The sequence below is a fragment of the Abramis brama genome (assembly GCF_963993115.1).
Source record: "Abramis brama genome assembly, chromosome: 12".
Classification (NCBI taxonomy): Eukaryota; Metazoa; Chordata; class Actinopteri; order Cypriniformes; family Leuciscidae; genus Abramis; species Abramis brama.
Window position 1 is genome coordinate 7,013,859 of NC_139974.1, and position 26,509 is coordinate 7,040,367.

The following is a 26,509-nucleotide window of genomic DNA, read 5'->3' on the forward strand; positions in this document are numbered from 1 at the left end:
TCCTTCAGAAGTCATTCTAGTATGATGATTTGCTGCTCAAAACATTTATTATTATCAGTATTGAAAACAGTTGCGCTACTTTAATATTTTTGTGGAAACCGTGTGACATTTTCTTTGATCTTTTCAAATCTTCTCAAATCTTTTGTACCATTGTCAATGTCTTTACTGTCACTTTTAATTAATTTAATGCATCCTTGCTGAATAAAAGTATTATTTTCTTTCCAAAATTATGAACGATAGAGAAAAAACAGGATGTAGTGTACAATCTATAGTGTGCAGAGCACTAGCATTCCATCGCAGAGTCGCTGTCTGTCAGAAGTGTGTGGGTGCCGCCCTTGTGTTCTCCAGACAGGAAATGCATGGTTTCTAACTAATTTGTTTCTAATTTTTGGATGTATGAAAGGAAAAGAGGAAGGACGACTCTGAGGAAATTCCCATGGCAACAGCTGCTGAAGGAACACAAGAGGATGAAGCTTGAGGGCAAATGAGAACCGCAAACACATCTCCACTTCTTCCCATTCATCCCTCTCTGCCAATCAACGTCTGTCTTTCGCTTTTTTTCTCTTTTTCAAACACCCATTCATCCCAGCTCACTCCCTCCACATGTTCACGGCAGAACGGTTTAACCCTTTCCTGCTCATAATCTCTCGTTTCTACGTTCACACCTTCACGTGCCTCTTTAGCACTCATTCAGAAATCAATCTCTGCTCTTTTACGAGCGCGAGTTATTCCCAAGCACACCCCGGTCGTTTTTTCTGCAGAAATCAATACTCAGCATTATTATATTTCACAAGCTCTCCGATTTAAATCATACACGCCTCTCAAATCATTTAGTTCACACCCTTTTCATCATAATAAACCAGAAATATAATTATGATGCCATCACACAATCTCATCTCAGACTTTCAATAGGTATTTTCTCTGTTGCTGGGTTAAAAGGAATATCAGAGTTCCTACACTGTTCATTTCCTGGATAAATAAATATAAGTCCCAATCTACTCTAATCGTTTCATGGAATATCCAGAATAACTCAAATTAGTTAGGAATGGCAATTTACATTGACTTCCAACGCAGGGTTATTATCTACAAACTAATACTAAAAATAAAAATAAAGCTGAAATAAAATATAATGTGACTATAAGGCATGACATGAAGATACTTAATATTAGATGAAAAACCTAAACTAAAACATTTGAACTGAAATAAGCTCATAATAAAAAAGCACATAATAAAATTACTAAAAATTTAAATAACCGTGCTTTAAAAGATTGACTCAGTTTACTGTCTTAATAATAATAATAATAATAATAATAATAATAGCAACAACAGTAATATTTCTTTTCTGGAGACATAAAAACATAGCTGGGTGGGATGGGGACCATTTATTTTAACCAATCACATCAGAACATATTGAAGCTTTTTTCTGCCACGATATAAAAAATAAAAAAGATAGGCTAATTGTGACTTTATCTCACAATTCTGACTTTTTTTCCTCACAATTGCAAGTTAATATCTCAGGGGGTTTTTTTTTCAAAATTGTGAGTTATAAAGTCAGAATTGTGGGATATAAACTCGTAATTCTAACTTTTTTTCTCGCTATTGCGATTTCTTTTCTCAGCATTGTGAGACAAACTTGCAATTGCGAGTTATAAAGTCCAATTCTGAGGGGGGAAAAGACTGACTTTTTTTCCAGAATTTCGAGTTTATATCACGCAAGTATGAAGATTCGCGAGATGTAAACTCACAATTGCGAGAAAAAAAAGTCAGAATTGTGGGATAAAAGGATAAAAAGTTAGTTCTTTTTTTTTTTTTTGCAAATAATTATCTTTTAAATTGTTTTATTCCGTGGCGGAAACAAGCATCCATAGGAACCCATCAGATCCAATCAAATTACAAAGTACAAAATGAAGCTCCGCCCTACATGGTTTCCCAGTTTCATGATCAGAGGTGTCGTGAACATGCAGTCTACAGTCTGTGTCGGCTTACACAATCAATACTAACATCAGCCATAAACGTTTGACCCTGCAGAGAACAGCACGGGCAGCGACACTTCAAACACACAGCCGATAGTTCCTTGTCATCTCTGCTGACGCGTCTGATTGGACAGGAACTCGCCGGCAGTCTCACATCATACACAAGGTGCTTCACTGTCATAGTAATGTGCTGAATATCATTTACATGTAAAACACTTCACTTGTCTGAAAAGCACTTCACAGATGCAGTGGTTCATTCAGACGCTTGTTCCTACAGTCATTTGCCTTTCTGTTCGCTCTAACTCTATTTCTCCTGCAGGATGCCTAAACCATCAGGTCATCAGTGATACATATGTAGTTTAACAAACTAAACTATACTATATGAAGTAATACACATATTGTTTTAGTAATGCGTACTTTTAACATTTAAAACTACAAAATGTTATTATTATGTAAGGGCGTAGCATTTATGAAAACACAGCTCTATAGTGTGTGTGTGTGTGTGTGTGTGTGTGTGTGTGTGTGTGTGTGTGTGTGTGTGTGTGTGTGTGTGTGAGTGAGAGAGAGAGTGAGTGAGTGTACGAGAGAGAGAGAGAGAGAGAGAGAGAGAGAGAGAGAGAGAGAGAGAGAGAGAGAGAGAGAGAGAGAGAGAGAGAGAGAGAGAGAGAGAGAGAGAAATGTGAGTAGAGATAATGTGAAAAATATTTTTTTTTTAATATTTTTACCATATACTTTAATATAATACAACTGGATGTTTCTGCATCAGTTATTTGTATGTTATATTATATAACCTTGCTAAGACACTCAGAGCTGAAAATAACGGTTTTGAAGGACAAGGACAAAGCCAAGGATGAAGACAGAGACAGAGAGACAGAGAGACAGAGAGACAGAGAAAGAGAGAGAGAGAGAGAGAGAGAGAGAGAGAGAGAGAGAGAGAGAGAGAGAGAGAGAGAGAGAGAGGAGGTGTCCTGCTGCTGGACAGATTGTATCGAGAGTCAAAGACTCGCTCTGGCTCTTGTCCACTAGGGGTGTGAATCTGTTTTAAAGGGAAACAGTCACATTTTACACATTTACACTTACACTTGCACATGCACACAAACATTTACTTTGCAACATGAGGTCAAAAGGGCGAGAGAAATTGTGTGATGGCAACACAGAAGGAAACATCTGAATCTAGTCCTGACCATCTTAGAGCTTTTACAAAGCATTTGAGTGAAGGGAATGAACAATACTCATTTTGAAAGCTGGTCACCTCTGCGAATCTGTGTTAGAGTTCACTTCAGCTGACAAACCAAAGCCTGAAAATCTTAATCAGCCAGCCTTATTATACATTTTATCATTTATATCAAATCACACTCCAAAAAATGCTGGGTTGTCTCTGTAAACAACTGGTTGGGTTGATTATGCCGGGTCAAAATGCTGGGTTGTTTGGGGTACTGTAAACACATTCTTGAGTTGCTCATGCTGGGTTAAATGAGTTGTTAGGGGGTCATTCACAAATAAACAACTGGTTGGGTTATTTTGACCCAGCAACTAGTAGTTAATATGAAATATTTACCTATATTTTTAATAAGTTGTGGTAGCAGCATGCTCATTTTAGAGTTAAAATTAATAAATTGTTTTGATTTTTCGGTAACACTTTACAATAAGGTTAATTTATTACACATTAGTTAATGTATTAACTAACATGAACTAACCATGAGCAATACATTTGTTACTGTTTTTGTTCATCTTTGTTAACGTTAGTTAATACAAATACAGCTGTTCATTGTTTGTTCATGTTAGTTCACAGTGTATTAACTAATGTTAACAAGATTTTAATAAAGTATTAGTAAATGGTGAAATTATAATTAAAGATTAACTAATGCTGTATAAGTGCAGTTCATTATTAGTTAATGTTAACTAATGTAGTTAACTAATGTTAACTAATGAACCTTATTGTAAAGTGTTACCGATTTTTCATTATAAATGTTAAAAAAACTATTAAATATATATCTTTTTGTCTTTTTTTTTTTTTTTCAGTGGCCTCTTTGGCTTATTGTATTACAGAGACAATAATTACTTTACATTTGTTATATTTTATAACAAATATTTGTTACAAATTTTACTGTTAAGGCAATGAGACCGGAAATACCCCAGCACATGAGTCAGAGCTAACCCAGAAAGAGGGTTAATTTCACCCACTGGTTGGGTCAAATAAATGACCCATAAATCTGGGTTAAATGGTAAAACCCAGCACTTGGGTCAAATCAACCCAGCGCGTGTTCTGCCCAATAGTGACCCACCAGTGGGGTTAAGGTTGGGTTATTCTTTAACCCTGCAGTTTTTAGAGTGCAGCATCCAGGTCAATGGTTTTATAATGGAGAGAGATTATACTGATACATCTCAAATTTCAATTATTTTTCATGTGAAATAACATTTTAATACACAGTGGTTCAAAGTTTGGGTTTCTTCCACTCATCAAGGATTTGATCAAAAATATATTAAAGCTCTTCAAAAGGACAACATTATAAATGCAATTCTTTCTTTTTCCTTTTTTTTTTTTTTTTTTTTACATTATACTGGCCCCAAACTTTTGAACAATAGTGTTTATTTAAATAAAATAAAAAAATAAATGTCCACAAAACTGCTAAAATTACTTATTTGCTTATTTAAATTATCTCATTTGCTATAATTAAATTCACATTTAATCTGCACCATATATCAGCTTTGCTAAAAACCTCTAAAAAATCTTCTCGATATCTGCCTTGCTTTTATTGACGTGCTACAGTGTTTGTATTGTCTGTTATGATTGTGACCTCGAAAGAAACGAGGGACTGGAGACTGGGTCTGGATGAAGCAGGAAAGCGGTTGGCAAAGCCCAGATTCCCCGTCAGAACTGGAGGAATTTCCAGAACGGACCGGGTGAATCTGGCATTGTGCTGGCAGGGGAAATCTGCTTTTGTGCGCCTCTGAAAACACGCACACAAGAAAAAGAGAGAGAGAGAGAGAGAGAGAGAGAGAGAGAGCAGCGCAGGCAGCAGATTTTTCTGGCTGTGAGATCGGAGTACACATGAACACATAAATAAGTCCTTAAAGGAATAGCTCACCCCAAAAATAAAAATCTCCCAAAAGTGTCTGGCTTTGAATAGAATTTGAATATAGCATATGACTCAAACGGACTACTTTCATGTGCTTTTGAATCATTGTTGGAGCTCGACAGCATCTCTAAGAGTCGTTATGTCTGAATACGTTCTATCACTGCACCCTTTTACTGTATTATGTCTTTTTTTCCTCTCTGTATGAAAGTCACTTGGGTTACCGCACTCCCGCTGGGTCCTTGGGCTCCCGTTCAGAGCTGCCTCTCTATCAAACTACCCTTCTTTCTCTCTCAATCCTTTCTTCTGCTCTATCGTCATCCTCTCGTTCCCGTTGGGGTCTCTCCCACAGATAATCAATCGTTCACAGAGTCATTCCTCCTTCCTAAAATTAGAAAAAAAAACCTCTTTCTCTCCTTGCTTCCTCCCGCAGTCACACACAGGAACGGCACCTGCACACACACACACTCATGCTGCTCCTGTTGCCTTAGCAACAGCTAGATCCAGCTTCGCTTGTGTAAACCGTTAGGCTTTGCCAGTGTAGTCTCTCACACACACACACACACACACACACACACACAGGCATGCCCCACACAACACCCTTATAAGGATTGCCGGTAGTCCGCAGTCAGGGTTTGATATCTTTAGAGCAATTCTGCTTTCAAACAAAGACACATTCACAAAAATAGTGCATCACTTTATCCTTAGCTTTAGAGTTTACTTCTTTAATGCAAGTTCCATATTGTGCACAATCCATCGATGCATGTTACTTAAAAAAAGCTTGTATGTGTAGCCTAATAGTGCTGTAAAACAGATTAATCGCATCTAACATAAAAGTCTGCAAATATTAGGGCTGTCAATTTAACACGTTAATTAGCCTAAATTAACTATTTCTTGGAAAAAATAACTTGTTAAAATTATTAATGCATTTAATTGATTTTCAAATGATTTTCAAATGACTTATTAAATTATCCTCTGGGGGTAATTTCTCAGCCCAATATGATGTGCGATTCATTTGCGATTAATTCGAAAAAATTATCACATCGAGTAATTAATTCGATTTAAAATTTTAACAGCCCTACTTAATATACATGTATATATATATATATACACATACATAAATACTGTACACAAACACATGACATCAGCCAAAATGTAAAGTCTTTTTCAACTAAAATATTAAAAATCAGTCCTTTCAAAATCGATTAATCGCGAGTAACCACATCTAACATATCACGATTAATCGTTTTGACAGCACTAATTTGTAATATTTTATCAAGCCAAGCAAAAAAAGCAAATAACGACAGATTTGGGGAACAGCAGTGTTGTTAAATCTAGTAAACATCATTTTTGTTAAATTAAATAAAGCAAAGTCTAAATTTTAGATGGAAAACTTAAACAAATGTTGTTAAACAAAATATTGCCTTGGGATATAAACCGAAATAAGTTTAGGTTGAAGTTGTAAATTTACTAAAACTGAAATAAAAATAAAGCTAAAAAGAAATAATTTTTTTTTAAACTATTAAAAATGACAAAAGCACATAACAAAAAAAATGAAAACTGAAAATATTAATAAATACTATGTTCGCATATAAATGATACAAAAACAACAATGGGGAGTAGATCCCCCACAATGCATTGCAAACTCACATTTGAGTTCATTCTATTATTAAACACACACTTTGACTGATCAATTCTGCCCTCAATTTTTTCTTGAGTATTGTTGAAATACATCACATTACGGGAGCGAAATGGGTCTCAAATACAGTTTTATGAGCTCGCAAGAATCAAATGCGTCCAAAACCTCAGATTGACTTAGAAAGAACAAAACGCTGCAGGGTTACACATTTAAGACCTGGGATACATTTCTGGGATTTACTTGTGGGATTTAATTAATCTGTGCAGTTCTACAAACACTGTAAAATTCAACAAGTGTGGTGTTTTTCATTAACAAGCTGCAACCACAAGAAATAAAACTAGAATATTCTGTCCATTAGTGTGACGTAGTGTTTGAACTGCAATGCGTTTAAACAGAAACACAAAAAAAGCATTACAGCGTGCTGTCAGACACCGCGGCAATGAGCATGTGGTGCACTGACTACGTGAAAACACACAGAGAGAGAGAGAGAGAGAGAGAGAGAGAGAGGGAGACGAAAACACATTGTTCTGTCGCTATCTTAATCTGTCATGCCAAACAGAGTCGAATCGTTGTTTTGACCACAAAACTGGAAGGCCTAAACTCCTGCATAGGCGTATGTGGGCGTATTCCCTGAAAATGTGCATGTAAATACACAATCTCTTCTAAACGTTGGACCGACATGAAGTGCTCACACAGAAATACCTCTGAAGAGAAAATAAGGCAATGTGCAGGCCTGAAGTGTGAGAACACACACACACACGCACAACCTTTTCAGCCTATAGCAGGTGGGTGGCGTCAGTCCAGCATTAGTCACTTTGGTCCGACACACAGTCAGAGCTTGACAGACATTCAAAACGAAAGTCTGAATGGTGTTCAGGCACGGTGAGGGGGTGGAACGAACCAAAGGGGGGGGGGGGGGGGGGGGGGGGGGTGGATGCAAGAACGAACAATAGCCAAGAAAAATCTTGTGTGCAGTAAGAGGGAAGTAGTGAGATGAAATTTTACACCGGCTGTATTATAAACCTTACGAGAGTGAGCAGTTTGAGGGTTTGCAGGACAGCTAAAAGTGTTACAGAAGAGGACAGACGCTCAAGAGTGAGGGTAATTTTTTACTATGGTAACCATAGTTTCAACCAAAACACTGATTACTACAGTTACTGTTGCAACTGTAAAAGCCAAAAGCCAAGACAACGGAGGCTGATATCAAGTAGCGCAGCCGCAGTCTTTTTTTGTTCTACCTTTTAGCTAAAACTAAGGGTTTCTTGTGTAACAGGAACAATTCAAAGAACAATGTTAAATACATTTAGTCGTGACCATGGCAACAGATTTAGCTTGTTAAACAAAAGCAACTATGGCCGTAGGAAAATGAATATAACACCTTGCTTTTGTAACAGACTTGAACCACAAAATACTGTTTGACCCATAGTGTGATAAAAACAAAATGGCAACATATGATTTCCTCCATCAGCGGTGAAATATGTACTTATATGACTAAATATGACTTTCTATTCCATAAGTGGGCCACATTTTTACAACAAAACTACTTTGCTTCAATTATAATTAAAAAAGCTTCTACACTGTAAAAGTGTAACGTCTCATTAATTACACTGTTAAAAAAAAAACTGTGAAATTTACGGTAAAAAAACGGCAGCTGTGGTTGCCAGTATTTTACCATAAAAAATAAGGTAGCAACCTTTTATGTTTTATGGGATTTAAATTTACGGGCAAAAAAACACAATGTAAAAAAAACCCTGTGAAATTTACAGTAAAAAACGTCAGCTTGGTTGCCAGTATTTTACCGTAAAAAATATGGTAGCAACCTTACTTTGAAAAAAAAAAAAAAAAAAAAAACCTTCAGCAGGATTTAAATGTGTGGTAAAAAAAAACATCAGCTGTGGTTCCCAGTACTTTACCATAAAAAATACAGTAGGAACCTTTTAGTTTTCACGGGACAACCGTTATATTACATAAACCGATAAATGTTATCATTAAATTTCACTAAAGTATTAAAGTCTGCTTTATATCTTTGTAATATACTGATAACCATCATAATAACACAAGTGGTAAAAAAGAAAACCATCATAATAACACAAGTGGTAAAAAAGAAAAGCACACGATGATTTAAGTATACCATTATTTTTCCACAAACTGAGGCACATGTTAATATTTAGAAGGTGCACAGTGTCATACACACAAACACAAAACACCATCATGGTGACACACACATGACTCCAAATAATGCCATAAACATTCATTAACCCCAAATGTATAAAACTGATAACAAAAACCAAGAAGAAACATAATTATTTAAATGAAATAGCATCAAATGTGAAGTGTCACACAGGGAATTCTGGGAATGTCCATTTAGAGAAACAACAGGAACAGAAAAAAGAGACGAGCAGAAACACAAGAACTACAACTGACTTCAGCCACAGCCTAAGATGAAATCAACTGAAGATAAAAAAACATTAAACCTGTGAAGATCTCAGCAGAGGAGGATTAAACAACTCCACAAACAGCATTACCAGCTTCACTTATTACTAACCAGACTGACTTTATTTCTGTCAGACGTCTACAGTTCTGTTTGAGAATTAACAGAGGTTTAGATGTTGATGATTTATTGTTTCATTTGAAGTCACCATGATGGAGATCAGTGACTGCTTTAGTTGGGCTCTTGACCCTTGACTTTCTGACATTAGTTTTTCTCTGTCTGCTGTAACTCTGTGTTTATAAGACATGTTGATTATGGCTAGGAAATCAGAGAGAAAATGAATCATGTGATGTTGGTTGTGTATCAGTGATGGCAATCACCATGTTTGATTCACTGAGCTCTTATAGAGTCTTATATTTGATTATATGTGTTATTAATTTTACATTATTGATTGTAGTAGCCCTATGATTCTACAGCATGTGACCCATCATTGCTGTGATAATCAGAATAATTTTTAAAACATTGTGTACAATAAAGGTTTGAACTGCTGTATCTTTCAGACACACACAGACATCAAGAGTCAGCGTATGAATCTCAACAATGGTGATGATAAAAGTGCAGTGCACTTGATGGAGCCTCCAATCAAAACTCATCAGTATCTCCCAGCATGCATTGCAGCAGGAATACATTATGCTGAATTGCTTTAGTATTTTCTTTTATTATTATATCTGCTTTTATTTTTGATGTTGTTTTTGTTGCAGCTTTTTAGTAGCTTGTTTTGTGATGTTCAGAGTTTTATCTGATTATTGTGTTGATTGTCACCGTTGTTGAGATTCATACGCTGAATCTTGATGTCTGTGTTGGTTTAAATCGAGCAGTAGTTCAAAACCTTTTTTCTACACCATGTATTTTTAAAGTTCTTCAGATTATCTGTTGCTCGCTGCTGGCTTACAGAGATATTATACTCAATAATATGAAATATTTATTTTTAATATTATAATTAATATTATCACTTTGCTCATAAAGTGAGAGATACGACTATTTATGAGATCAGTGAATCAGGCTACAATATGACGATTATGTCATCATTAACCTGCCATCATCACCTGGTCACATTTTCTCTCTGATTTTCATGCCGTTTGTGTTATTGTTTGTGTAACTGTTACCACACAGTTAAGGCAGTCAGAGTAAATCTAAAGTTAAAAAGTCAAGGGTCAAGAGCCCAACTAAAGCAAACACTCATCTCCATAATGGTAACTTCAAACTTTATTATTTTCAATAAAACATCAACGTCTGAACCTCTGGTAATTCTCAATAATTAGATTACAGGAAACCACAGCTGGCAGGTTTTTATTTTTTATTTTTTATATAAAAGTTCAGTTCAATGTTCAATGCCATAAAACCTAAAATATTACTACCGTATTTTTTACGGTAAAGCACTTGCAAGCTGCTAGTTTTTTACCGTGAACTTTAGTTCAGTGCCGTAAAAGCAAAAAAAATTCTACCGTATTTTTTACGGTAAAGTACTGGCAACCACAGCTGCCAGTTTTTTTCCGTAATATTTAGATCAGTGCCGTAAAACCTAAAATATTACTACCATATTTTTTACGGTAAATCGCCTGCAACCAGCTGCCAGTTTTTTACCGTAAACTTTAGTTCAATGCCGTAAAACATAAATATTTATACCGTATTTTTTACGGTAAAGTACTGGCAACCAGCTGCCAGTTTTTCACCGTAATTTTTAGTTCGATGATGTAAAACTTTGTAAAATTAGTAAACATTTGCTACCGTATTTTTTACGGTAAGGTACGGTAAATGCAACGGTAAGTTTTTTTTTTTTTTACAGTGTACTTCCAAAATCCGTACATTTAACAGAATATTAATGTAAAATTACATGAAATGTCCCGTGAGAGCTATTACAGTTTTTCACTGTATATAGTAAGGGTACATACCGTTAAGGAATTAACATTTTTTTTCCTGTTCCAGTTTTTTACTGTTAAAATTATGAAGATTTTTTACAGTGGTGGGAACAATTTAGGCTATACGTCTACATTTGAAAACAGTCCAAAACGCTTCCTGTCCGCACTAGCGTCCACATCCACATTGAAACATCTGAAAATGCTTAAATCACCTTACAGTGCATGCGTAGAACATACCAGATGATACAGAGAGAGCAGACATATACAATAATCGTGCCAGAAGGAAAGCGTGATCATTTTATTTAGCAAAATATCCCAGTACTACTCGTCCAGGTTGCATTCAAAATCGCATGGTCTGAAACGCAACTGTCATGTTTTGCCGCAGGACAGCAATTGCGAGTAAATTAATTTTTTTGCACGAATTTTTGCAAGAACTGGCAGGAAACCATAGAGATCTATAGGGATATACCGATATGAAAAGTTTTGCCGATACCGATAATTTTTATTTGAACGCCGATAACCGATATATTGGCAGATAAATCGAAATCCACATTTTTTGAAAAGTCTCACCATTAAAAGCCATGTCCCAAGCACACAATTATTATGTTCTCATTATAATTTTATGAAGCCGATATGACAGACTTGCACTGCACATGTTGCACTTAACTATTTTCCTTTTTTGAAGTGATTCCAATCATATTTCAAGCAATTCAAAACCATCATGATAAACAGTGCACATCTGAAGTGTCTCAGCTGAAGGAAAAAATCCATTATTTATCGGTTTTAATATATCGGACAAATTTTCTTACAGGGCCGATAACGATAACATTAAAAATCAACATATATCGGCCGATATATCGTGCATCCCTAGATATCTATGGGTACAATATGTGTCACATGACTAAACATGAATCATCATTTTCAAATACCTCTGTTTTCATAGTCCACACAACAACGCGAAAAGGACATTTTTAAATTTATCCACTTGGGAGAGCGTTTTCAAACGGGATCATGTCTATGTTCCCACAGCCCTTTGTTCCCACAGCCCTATGTTCCCACAAATGGCCTACCCCTGACCCCACCCCTAAACCTACCCGTAACTGGGGTTTAGACAATGTTCCCACAAATGGCCTACCCCTGACCCCACCCCTAAACCTACCCGTAACTGGGGTTTAGACAAATCGTAAAAAAAAAAAAATTCTTAGAAATGTGGGAACATAGGGCTGTGGGAACATAGGGCTGACCCCTTTCAAACAGCTTCTTTCAATGTGGACGGAAGGCCAAAACAGATTGAAAAAGATGCGTTTTAGTGTGGACATGGCCTTAGTTTGGCACCGCTCACTAGAGTAGACAACTGAAACTCCAGCAAAGATTCTGAGTCTAAGGTGGCCGCCTCAGTTCTCCACTGTGGGCAAACAAAGAAACATGCTGTACGACTGCCAGCCAACATGTGCTGGATCCCCCTTCACACACTTAAAAAAATACACTAAAAAAAAAAAAAAAAAAGCAAAGCAAAGCTGTTTAATTTATAGCTTAATGACTGGAAAGAGTCAGTGTTTCCATGGGTGGGGGAAAAAAAGAATTATTCCTTAAAGAAATAAAGAGCAGAATTATACCTTTCCCTTCATTATACGTACAAGCCGTTTTAAAGATCTTGACTGACCACAGAATAACAGAGGTTTTGATAATGCACACATGCACAGTTGTTCCATACATCACTATAAAAAAAACAATCTCTCACATTCAGTTTTTTGTTCACTCTCTGTCACACACACACACACACTCACACACTCTTAAATTTCTCTAAGGTTTGCAGGGAGCCAAACAGACATGGCCAAACCTGTTACTGCGCATCTGTTTTAGTTACTGTTGCTAAAACGGAGGGTGATCCCAGCCGCAGGGAACAAGGAGTGCGAGTGAGAGAGAGCGAGGACAGCATGGGTTTCACATATTCAAACTGTACAGTAAAGTGTGGAAATACTGGTTTGCTTTAATAAGCATGACACAACAGGTAAAAATCTGAAGCCACAATAAAACTCCATCACAGCGTCTCCTTTGAGAGATCTAAAACTGTTAGCGTTTCAGTGCGTCCGGAAGCGCATACTGTCTCAGAGTACGTACTACATTTGAATTTAGGTCTACTTCGCGACCTTTAAAAAAGTATGCTCTATATAGTATGAATATGGGTACTATGAATTAAATCCGGACGTGGTTCCTCTGCCATGTCGTTACTATTATGTGACCTACCAGCGTCAGTTGCGTCGCTTCACTTTCATTCATAAATCCTCTCCCGTGGCCTCATGGGAAAATAAAGTGTCCATCAAATGCACACTTCAGAATCTTGGGGGAAGTATTAGGTAGTCCGGGGACTTTTCGCCTTCTGTTTTTCAAATACTATGAATTCGGACGTACTACTCTGTTTGCATACTGTTTTTCACGTACTATATAGTATGGAAGTATTTGATTTCAGATGCAGCGTTTATCTACATCGTCAGGGTCTGAACTTCATTTAACTCAATTTATATGAATCTATAGTGTAAAATGTTTAGTTCATAAGCTCATATTTCACCCTAAATTGAATGCAATACAATAATAGAATCATCCATTACATTTAAATAAGCATAAATTAAATTCATAACATGTACAGTATACTTACAGTGTATACATACAATGGATTTTTTACAATTTAGGCACTTTAAAAAAATAATAATTCAGAAACAGATTCATAATGGTTTATAATATTTCGTTCAGAATATTATAAACAGAAACTTTTTGAATACGGTTATCGTTAATAATAACAACCATATTTTAAAAAGTCCTGTTTACACCAAGAGCGAAAATATTATTTAAAAACAATGAAAAGCAAATTCACTTCATTATTATAGGTGTCACAATGCAACTTAAGCAAAGTCATTGCGCAAACCACGAAGAACAGGAAAACCAAAAGCACTAAAAGACGCAGGATAAGGTTAGTGAAGCAACTAGGAAAAAGGAGGAAGCAGAAGTTAGAAAAGGGAAAAAACCTTGTTCTGTCATCTGACAAATGACAGCATGAATACATAGGAATGCATTGCTTTGATTTCCATCTCACGTTTTGTTCACATGAAAATATTCCCTTTCTTTGAGATCAGGCCTTTAAACATGACCTGAAAAACTTGAGCCGTGCTCTCGTGAAATAACAGATTGACGTGTATATTAGTATGAATGGACAGCCTAACTATGCTGATTTTACATCAGCTGCCACTGTCGCTTTACGTTTGAAATGCTATAAAAGAACAGAGATGCCAGAACCATTTAACTTTAGACTGAAACAACTCAGGAATATTCATGGGGTCTGTCTCTGAGATCAGACAGACTAGAATTCAGGCCTTACATTGAGTTCAAGACCCCCTTCTTAACCCCAAGCCTGACCTCTTGACCTCTGATGTCAGAACTGAAGCCAATGTGTGTCCTTTGGGGGAAAACAACAAATGGCATTCAGACAGCCTCTCCATCTCGTCATCTCCTCGGCTAAACAGAAGCGTAAAACCACTGTGAATTACAGGATAAATATTCATCGTACTGTGGCTCATTCAATAGGTCACACGATGAGAAATAATGTTTTGCCCTTTTGAAATAAAACAGTTCATTGTACTGTGAAAACATACAGTAACTTTCAGAACTCAACAGTTCACAAACACTCAAAACATCCTCAAATTTCTGACCACAGATACTTCTCATATGTATTTAGCTGGGTTTACATTCACTACAGTTCAAAAGTTTTGGCAGGGGATTTTTTTTTTTAAGGAAATTAATTATTTTATTCAGCAAAGATGCACTAAACTGTTCACAAGCGACATCAAAGACATTTATCATGTTACAAAACATTTATATTCAATATTTTATATATTTCATATTTTATATTATACATTTCATATAAATACTGTTCTTTTGAACGTTCTGTTCATCAGAGAATCCTGAAAAAAATTATACATAGTTGATATGGAGCAGCACCGCACGACTGTTTTCAATACTGATAATAATCAGAAATGTTTCTTGAGCAGCAAATTATCATATTACAATGATTTCTCAAGGATCATATGACACTGAAGACTGGAGTTATGATGCTGAAAATTCAGGTTTGCATCACAGGAATAAATTACATTTTAAAATGTATATAGAAAACAGCTTTTTTAAATTGTAATAATTTTTCACAATATTACTGTTTTTAGTGTTCTTTCGGTTTTCAAAAACATAAAAAAAATCTTAATGACCCCGACCTTTGGAACAGTAGTGTATTTTAAGCAGATTTTGGGATATTGCATAAAAATGTGATTAAAATCTCGAAAATTCACATTGCAAAAAACATCTGAACGCTTGACATGAATACAATATTTAATTTAGTAAGACGACATGCATAAACCCCGACTTAATAACATTTACTGAATACATTTCTAAATGTGTTAAAAAAAAAAGTCACATGACAAAATTTCCTTAGAGAAGAAAACAATGTGAAAATCCCACAGTGGCTACAATGTCCATTTCTGTTTCTAATCGCACAAAGAATGAATGGAATGGAAATGCTACTTTATTTGCATCATCCAACCAATAATACATAAATAATAAATTATTATCCAATGTCATGTCGCCAACCATAAAGTTATAATGAACCCGGTAGCAAACCAGGAAATCGTACACGAGTGTATAAGCACCGTTAATCATTTCACATGTGAAGATCTATAACTACGTCAACAAAAACAGCATAGGAGGGAAAAATGCAAGAGCCCATTTGAAATGTCAAACCCAAAACCGTATACTGCATGTCTACAGATATATACTCCTACAGTGTTCGGTTGACGTCAAACTTGGCTCAACCATACAAGAGGACATTGAATCAAACTCCTCCGTCTCATAAACCGACACCGCTACTATGAGTGTCTCTCCTCCGCGTTATTCCCAAAGGAGGTTAGTCTCTTCCTGCGCCAACGGACTGAATAGAGACAGAAACAGTGGCATCTGCCACAAAAAAAAAAAAAACAATTTAAAGTGACAACTCTGAATCTATGGACCCATCCATCACTGCAGTGAGAAGCCCAACGCGCTTGACACCTGAGATTATCAGCAGCGGCCCGGGTTACGCAATCACACCCCGCACACGTTCGGGCCCTCGGGAGGTCAGCGAACAAACCCGCGAGTCGATCATTAACAGGTTTGCCAGGTCATGCAGTCAAGATGGGCATTCTGGGTAAAACATTTACCCCTGCAGCTTCAAAAGGGACGTTCCAGATTACGCCGCCAGCGCCTCTCGCATGATTACTGTGCGGGTGCTGCGCTAAATAGGGCTTTTCCATTTCAGTGTTCTGTGGTCATCTCCCACGAACACGAGCTGCAACAGTCTGCAAGCCGCACCACCTGTGTGTGGGCGAAGTGTGTTTGCCCCAGAGCAGGTTAATTCAATGTCTCAGACAGAGAACGTGTTTTAATGGCGCTTAAGAAATGAGAAGTAGAGGAAGACCCACAGGAGAAACTTCCTGCATTGACACGCCGCAATTTCACCGCCTACGGCCACTGAGCCGACGACACCGTTATGAAATCATGTTACTGGGACACTTAGGTGCAACGCGGGCCGACATTCAACATAATAGATTATGAATTACTCATGATAAATTATGAATAATAACAACTAAATCATTTGCACACATACAAATAGGACTTTTATTTTTAAATAATTATAATACGTCCTCTGTGTGTGTGCAAATCATTTTGTTGGGATTGCCTAGGGAAAAAACAAAACTGTGGTTACAAAAACAATGCAAATTAGTCATGTCCTGTTATGTGACTGTTTCCACAACAATATTAGGTCACATGTTATTTTAAGGTGGCATAGTACTTACAGATAAGTACTGAGTAACATTAATAATCTGCAAGTACTCCCTATAGAGTTACGGTTAGGGTTTGGTTTATGGTTAGTTACTTGTAATTATGTATAATTTACTGTTATTACTATAGTAAGTACATGTAGTAACGTGCAACTACGTCACCTTATATTAAAGTTGTCAAATCCAAAGTTGAAATATTTATAATTAACTGGTTTCAACATCGATAATCAGAAAAGTTTCTTGAGCAGCAAATCAGCATGGTTTCTGAGGGATCATGTGACACTGAAGACTGGAGGAATGATGCTGAAAATTCAGCTTTGATCACAGGAATAAATTACGTTTTAAAATGTATTAAGTTGTTTTCAATTGTAATACTATTTCACTGTATTTTTCACTCCAAATTCTTTTTTGAACAGTAAATGTATGTGAAGTCATGCACCCCTCTACAGCTAAATTTACAATACACTGACTTTGAAATTTCATGACTTTAAGACTTTCCACCACAAATCCTTTCCCCAGCCCAACACCTCACGCTCTATTCACAGAGCATTTACTAGCGGAAAACTCACTAATGTACGGATTTTCTTCCACTATATTTATGAAAGCACTCGTAAAAAAATGCAACAACTCAAAAAGGCTGCCTTTAACCTTTTTATAGGTTTTAAAGAAATCACTCACCCCAAAATAAAAATTCTGTCATCGTTTACTATAATTTTGAAGTATCTTCACATAGCTTTTCACTCTACAACAACAGTTCATAGCGACTACATACCATAAGCTTCAAATAAAATCACCATGAAAGCATTTAAAATGACTGGTAAGTCTGCTACAAGTTAGCTTTCTATGAGTAACAAATCAAGTTATTATACACTAACAGTGAGTCAAAAGTTGAACTTGAAAGCCTGTTTAGTAGCTAAAAAGACCTGTGTGAAGTTTTGTTCCACTGCAGAATGAAAGGCATGTGGGTTTGAAACAAGTGTGAGGGTGAGTAAACAAATTGGTTAATTATTCCTTTAACTAGCAGATATTAAAACAGTGCAATGTCCAAAGGTTAAAATTCAAAATAGCAACAAAATACATTTGTGACTGTTGTGCTTGTGAGCCGATTAGAATCTAGTATGAACATCATAACTTAGGACCTGTTCCCGAATGGTTTATAATTTGATAAACAGTGAAAAGCAGGTGAGCACGACGTAATGTGAGCGGTAGCACCAGTGTGTGTGTGTGTTTGGAGACCAGCTGTTTCAGAAGAGTAAACACTGAGAGCGAGAGGTGGAAGAGGTTCCTTACTTCCTGCCCGTTTACCCACAAACTGCGTCACTGAAGCATTCCTGCTCCGCTCTAAAGTCATGAGACACACACGCACAAAGCAACATGTAGGCTGAGTCTGCACCTAGCAATGATTTCAACACGCTAGAAACACGGCGACCTCAAGAACAATGAAAGCTTTATGATTCGTATCTTTGACCATCTGACTCCATTATGACTTGCTTTGAAAGGGTGTGTTCTGATAGACAGGTCACCTCAGTATCCATGACATCAATAACACAGCCACCAAACACAAAGGAGGGAATCCTCTGGTTCCATGTTCTGGGTTTTTTCTTTCTCTTTCATGCTTTTTGTTCTTTAAAAACATTGCTGTCCAGCCATTTTCATTCGCACAGCCAAATGCCACACTATGCAAGACTTTCATTTTATTACATTTTTATCGCAGCTCAAGATTACACTTTGATTCTGTAAAAATAAAATGTTTCGACATCTTCAATGACAAGGAACCTTGTATTAAAACATGAAACGGCATGAATTGTTTGAGTGGGTGGATTTAAAGGAGGGGGCATCCTTGGTAAAAAGGAAATGTCTTGGATTCCACAGAAACGCCATGCATGGAAGCGCAATTCTGGCGTGTTTTGACATGCTTGCTTCGTTTCCTTGGCGCGATCACAGAAATATTTAAAGCAACTTTGGATTTGAAAAATAAGTAAATAAAACAAATTTGTTCTGAAGAAGATCTTAGAGTTAATAAAGTTAATAAAGTTCTTGATTTTCTCCAGAACTGCTTAGTACCTAACACACAGTAAAAAAAAATGTTACGTTTTTACAGAAAACAACTAAAAAAAATGCTACACAGTGTAACAAATTATATGATCAATAAGTCATGACAATATATGTTTTCATGCAATTATGTTTTCAATTACATTGCTTTAACTTTGCAAGTAAAAATTATGAGATACAGTATGAAAAAAAACAAAAAAACGTAAAATGACATTCCCAGAAGTCCCTGCGTTGCGGACTCATTTTTGTTATCAGTAATTACAGTGTTTTATGTCACATGTTCTGTTATTTAGTTAATGTTTATTGCATTAGTTTCATATGTATTATCCCGATGGTTTTGTCTTTGTGTATTTTTAAAAGACCAATGTAGAGCTTTAATGCTGCGATGTAATTAAAACCATAATAAAAAATAATAATAATAATAATAATAATAATAACCCTGGCAAGCTGTGGTTGCCAGAATAGATCTCTAAAAAAATACAGTAAAAATGTAAAACAAAATAATGTAAACCGGTAAATCCAACAACACACACTGCTGCTAAAATCTATTCTGTACCTTTAACATATACTGACAACCACCGTAATACATATTGTATAATTGTATAGTCATTCACACAAACACAAAACACCATCCTGGTAACACAAATGACACTTAAATAATGCAATAAACATTCATTAAACAACAAAGATGTAACATAAAACCCAAATGTGCATAACTGATAAAACATTAAGAAACAATTATTTAAACGAAATTCTTTCAAATGTGAAGTGACACGGAGAATTCTGGGAATGTCAGTTTAAAGTTTTCCACAGTAATTTATCATTTAATTTGCCATTTTTACTTCTAAAACAGTATTTTACTGAAAAATGATATGAAATGTCCATTTTACAGTTTTTCCCTGTTTATAGTACGGGAACCGTTAACCTATTAACTTACTGTTAACCTATTAACAATTTTTTCAGTTTTTTTTCTCTCAATATTTTACATTTAAAATTACACTAGTTTTTTGCAGTGTATACTTCTAAAACTAAACCCCTAAACAGAAATAATCATTATGGCCATTTCTTTGCAAAAATAGGACTTTTTTTATTTTTTGTTCCTCTCTTCACTTAATAATACCAATATTGGGAAAAGTCACAGGCGTCTCTAGAGGATGCTGTTCTGTAATCAAACTAAATTATTCATAATGTTTGGCCAAGCTCAAAGCAATGATTATCCAAACACTCCAAAATCTGGGTTGCTACATGCTCAACTATGGCGAGTACTTTTAATTCTATGAAAATAACTTGAACTGAAACACAGAGATGAATAACATAAAATACCGCCAGCTGTAATTAAACAGACGCCGTCTACATTCTAGTGTACTCTTAAACATCAATTTAGCAAATTCAATGCCTTCCTCTTCCAGGAAAACAGACCAAAACTATCAATAAATATTGATTCCACGCAAATTATTTATAGAATAAGAGAATGCCCCTCCCTCTAATACCACCAACTATCCACAACAGGAAGTTCATCAACGCGGAATAAGGAAACGGTGCTTCTGAACTTATTTTACAGTGTCGTCAAATTAGAATTACTAGAAAAACTTTTGAAAGACACGTCGAATTGAAAGCACCAGTGTACACTTTTGACGGCTGACTAATTTGTGGAAAATAAATGTGTTAATGCTCTCATTTGACAAAAAACAATTGTCCAAGCCACGTAAATGAATGTACTGGTTTGACTGGGAACCCTACGCTTTTGCATTAACTATACAAACATTTCCCTTTACGAACTTCACAGACATTTTAAAAGAGACACTTTGCGACCGCATCGAAACCTGTGAAAGGGGGCGACCCAATAAACAAACAGAAGTCTGGTCAAACGGAAGCGAACACTTACCTTTCAGGTTTTTGGGGTTGTTCTGCTTCGTACGTGGCATTGTGGGTGGTTTTCCGCAGGCTCAGTGAAACATCGTATGGAAAGATGCTGGATGGAATGCGGGCGATCGCAGGGAGGAAAGACAATCTCCTATTCCGCACAGGAAAGACACCCTCTGCGCATCTGGGACGGATGAGAGACAAATAAACTCAAGCAAATGCAAAACAGGCCACAAACACACATTCTTGCTTCTGGAAACGACTCAACCGTGGCGTCCTCCGTCTCTGCTGTGACGGATCACTAGTGTGATTTTCTAGGTGGACTGACACACATCATATGGTGATCTGGTGCAGGAATCAGATTTCTGATCTAAATGATCTGTTGCCGTCGATGCATTGACTAACTGCACTTCTACACACATCTCTGACATCAAACTGAGAAATCACACTGTCATCTCTGACATCTTGCAAAGACTGCAGGGAATTTCAAAAGTGAGGTTGGGCTCAAAATTCTGAATCATTTCAAAATTAGACATATTTCTAAATATTTACCAAGTTCAGAACTGTCACTTTAGCCATACAGCATCATAACCATTTTTTTCAAAAATGACTTCATAATGTGTAAGATACAATATAGCATCTAAAAAATTATTTTATATATTTAAATAGAAACCATATTCTTCCTAAACATTAAAAAACACAGTTGGAATGAATTGGGATTTAAAAGGCATACATTTAATTCTGAATAATGCACAACCCTGGTTAGTAAAGGTTAATTCAACATAAATGAAAATAATGGAGCAATGCAAATTCAAAACATCCCTCTAATGCTTTCTTTATGGTGAACGGCTCTAATACAAATCATAAATGCAATGAGAAGAGATTGACTGTTAACTGATACATTTTTAATGGCACATCTTTACTGAAATCTAAAGCTAAAGTTGGCAGATATAATGCTAATATACAATATAATTTAGACTGATGATAGCAAATATTTTACACAAAATACATTTAAAATTCATACGGTTTATACTCTATCCATGCAGATAAATAGGCAATTAATCAGCCAGGTTGATGTATATCCTCTCGCACTAATGTTGACTTGTTGTCCATGATAAATATCACCAGACTTCAAAACATTTTAAAACTGCAGCTCTCGAAATGGCAAGTGCATTTCTTGGCTCTGCAGGACTAGATGCATTCCCTCCCCACATTCTACACAAGACGCTCTTTGTTTCAACGTTTAGGAGGTTTTTGTTTCTATATGTTTCTCAGTTCCATCTGACATGCCTCGCCCTTGCATCCCGCCAGCATCCAGTCACAACGAGTGCCAGATTCCACACGAATGTTCCGTCTCAACACATTACATAACGCTTACTACGAGTGTGTATGATTTCCCACCGAGTGCAGCTCGACGGCAATGACATCACCTCCCCGAGGATTTGAGCATTCACACTTACACACAAAGCGCATGCACCAGGTTTCACACACACACTCCTAGAATAGTGTTTTTCACTCGTGGTCCAGTAAGCCCTCCTGCACAGCACATTTTGGATTATTTGACGCATCCATTTCAAGACATGACGCCTCTAATAGTGAGGTGCATTTGATTAGAGGAACAGGTTTTTTTCAAGGACTGTCCTAGGATGATCTGAAAATGTTGATAAATAATGTGTGTTTATATATTTTTTAAATCAACACATAATATTTTAATATATATATATATATATATATATATATATATATATATATATATATATATATTAATGTACATATGATGATATATTTTGAAAAATATTCCATGTAGTTTCACAATTATAAGAAGAGTAAAATAATTTAGAATAATCAGAAAATCTGAAAAAATCTGAAAATAATCAGAATTTGAATGTTACAATGTTACTGCAGAATTTGAATATGACATTTTTTGCAGAATCGGAATGTTAAAATGTTACTGTGGAATTTGAATATTACATTAATTCAGAATTGAATGTTACAAGGTTACTGCAGAATTTGAATATTACATTATTTCATAATTTGAATGTTACTGCAGAATTTGAATCTTACATTGTTTCAGAATTAGAATGTTACTGTATCATTTGAAAATGACATTGTAACGTTCACATACTGAAATAGTGTTACTACAGAATTTGAATATTACGTTGTTTCAAAACTTGAATGTTACAATGTTACTGCAGAATGATACTGCCGAATTTGAATACCACATAATTGCAGAATTGAAATGTTACAATGTTACTCCTGAGGTGCCGTTTTTTCTTTTTCTTTCTTTGTTTGTTTTCTTGGTTCAACTCATAATAAATAGGACTGGCAATGCCAAGGTCAGGGGTTTGATTTCCATGGAACACACATACTAATAAAATGCATGCCTTGCCATGCATCCGTCAAATGCATAAATGCAAAATGTTACAAGAATCTGTCAATCAAGCCATTAGGAAACACCCTGAAATCAGCCTAACGGTGCCAACAGAAACTGCTGCAGATGATGGGACATACAGTGTAGCCTACTTGGCATGCATGCACTGGCAAAAAAGGAAATGGCACTTAAACAGGGGTTGCTCCTGTAAGACAGACCATGCCATTGCCAATCTGACATGCTTACAGCCTATAAGACCCGCATGCGATGAGTCACCATGTGTCCAAACCTAACGGATACAAAACCATAACCTTCTCCAAGAAAAAGCCACTGCGCGAACATGCCACAGTTCAGCGCCAAATCCAGGTGCGTACAGGATGAATGGCGCATTACTGCCTTTAAGAAACACATGAAGAGGGCGGAGCCGGGGAAAACCCCTCTGCAACAGGACATGAACGAGAAACACTTCCCTAATTCGACAACAAAATGCCCTTTAAACCAGCCGAGGACGTGCAAAGCGCATCCGAAACGCGGTCGTTTGCATCCCATGGCCGAGGAAAGGTGTTTTGGCGCTTACCTGCCGCCGCGGTCGGTGCTTCGGCGACTCTCTCCAACAGCGTTGCGGGCTTGATAAACATTTACACCCCGTGTATTAGGATTCTGGAGACGTGCGCTCTCGGCGAGATACAAAACACGGGCCGGCTCAGTACAGAGCGACCTACACCAGTCAAAATCAGCATAAAACTCACACAAACATGCTCACAAGTTTAAACAACCCATCACATCTTTTGGAAACACTGTGTCCCAAAACAACAGCACTTGGAGATGCGTTTACGCACCGCATGCGTTTGCAGCGCACTGGACCATGCGTCCAAACGCTTATTAAGACGCGTGTATTTCTTAACTTTTGGTACTTACAGGTGCAGTCTGAACTGTTGTCAAGGGTTTCAACGGTCAGAGGTCTGTTTTTTTCCTGTCTCTCGTTCTATCTTCTCTCACTTTCTATTGCAGGAAACCGACAGGCCCACTGACGTCAACGGGGGTCCCGTCTCCGCCTCCCAAGCCAAGCAAACGCGCTCAGGGAGTGTCCCGACGGCCGATGGACCAGTTGAATAAAACGTGCCAAGCTCTATCCGAGTGACTATTATTGTCAACCTTCCTTGTAAAGTTTACGTTTACACGAAATGAATGCGCCTTTACCGAGCAGCACTTGCAAAAAAACACATTGTGAGCGTCATTTCCAAAGTGTCGTTTCTCGCGGAACCCCTCGGACCGGGCCCTTGTGCGCATAGTTCAGGACTGACGGTGTTCCCGGAGGTTCCTTGTTTGTTAGGTCACGTTGTGCCCCTCAACCAGCGCTGGGCTTTCCCGCACATATCCAGGCAAACAATGGAGAATGCCGCACAGAGTGTGTTTGCGATGTAATGATCATACGCAAAATCATATCTGAAATGTAAACGCTTGAAATGTAATGTTTCACAGTCATGCAAAACTGAAAGCACCGAATATGCTCGTTTTAGTACTGATGTTTCTAAGTGGAAAACGTGCGCTGATGTCACTGTCAGCGTTAAGTTGTTTGATATTGCATTTAAAACGAGTAATATTGGAGATATCCACGCTTCTATAGGTATTCCATTATTCCTTTAACAGATCGTTGAGATTTGTTGCAGTACATTCGAAGGAGGAAGGAGGAGCTTAGGAGGAACTCAAGTTCATTTTGTGTTTAAACAGAGAATCAGTGCAAGTGAATAAAAGCAGTTTTAGTGTACTACTAGATTGTTAATTTTTTTTTTTTTAAACAATTTCTTACAGTGTAGTGAATACAAAAAAATACATCCACCAATAATAAATTAGAATGTCCAAGGTGATGTATAAATTCCCAATGAATGTATAAATATAAATAGTTTACTATATATTCCCTTTAGCTATGATACGTATATTCTAATTCAAAATAATTATAATTATTTTTATAATTACCATAATGATGATTCAAATCAGTTCATGCTTTACAGAAAATGGCAAGCATTAAAATGCATGCTAATGGCCTATAGTGGAGATATAAGAATGGCATTTCTATGAAAAATTGTATTTCAGAAGATAGACCCAAAAGAAAGAATAAATAAATGCTTTGTCATCTGCAATTGCAGTTCAATCTGTCACATGTCAAACCAACTAATCAATACCTTTCCAAAATAGCAATAATAATCGCATTAAAACCAGCCTTTAACGCAGGAATTGTGCTAAAAAAATAAAACTAATCTATTAATTGATGTTTTGGTTGTTCTCACAATAATTGATGCCATTATTTCCTTTAAATATATAAGCGATTGCCTTGGTTGCAAAAAGCGATGCACTGAATGTTGACCTCAAGCTTCAGATGTGTGTGTGTGACCACAGGACACCAGGTATCCGCCAAAATCATGCCAAGCCTCCCTGAGACATCACCACCAGATAACACAAATAATTCTGCTCGGCTATTTTTAACCCACATTCAAAGCGTCTCGCAATACGTCCACGGGTGTTTGTGTTCACAAATGACACATCACTTAATGAAAAAGGTCAGCCCTGAGAATATAAATAGCACTTTTAATGAAGGTGGAAGAGGTGACTATCTGTTCTGTCCTTCCTCCAGCAACAAGCCCACATGGACGCATACATGTGTGTGCTGGTGACGAAGAATAGGGGGCGAACAGCATCACGCTGGATATATATATATGCACTCTCCTCTTCTCTGCTTCTCTCTTTCTCCCTATCTCACACTCCATATTCTATATTTAAATGCCAAAACAAGCACACACAAACAGTGGGATCATTGGCACACTGAAAATCTGGGATTTCTTTCATCTTTGGATAAACAGAAAGTTTTGGGAGTTTCCAAAATGTAAAGAAAAAGACTACTATCACTAATCGAATTAGTAACACTGATCATGTGACTCCAGATTTTCCAGCTTTCACTGAAGCACAAGATGCTATTGGAACGTCTCAAATCATGCTGGAGATCATGATCATCAGGTTTTGTGGTAACATTTTATACAAAAAGTTATCAATGGTTAACGTCATAATGCATCAACTAACAATGAGCAATTATGTTTGTTACAGTAGGCCTATTTATTTTTATGCCAGTTCATTGTTAGTTCATGTTAAGGTCAGCATGAAACAATCTTTTCGTCCTTTTGTGACGTATTCAAGTGAAAAGGCTTCTTGAACAAGAACAAATGTTGGGCGGGGCTTGATTTCGTCCATGGGGAATTGATTGGATGGTTGTGGTTTGCTATTGGTGGATCAGGTTGTGATGAGTGACAGGTTGCCCCGCCCTCGTCATCAGA

General features: G+C 36.7%; 1 protein-coding gene across 1 annotated transcript in view; it reads right to left on the reverse strand.

Moving 5' to 3' along the window:
- Positions 1-24,874, reverse strand: part of hivep1 (HIVEP zinc finger 1) — a 64,548-nt gene extending 39,674 nt beyond the window's left edge. The window contains exons 1-2 of the mRNA XM_084130717.1: positions 24,102-24,874; positions 20,835-20,996 (exon numbers count right to left, since the gene is read on the reverse strand). Coding sequence (XP_083986843.1) covers positions 20,835-20,874 — 40 coding nt within the window. The 5' untranslated portion in view covers positions 20,875-20,996; positions 24,102-24,874. The remainder of the gene's footprint in view (positions 1-20,834; positions 20,997-24,101) is intronic.
- Between the last annotated feature and the right edge of the window lie 1,635 nt (positions 24,875-26,509).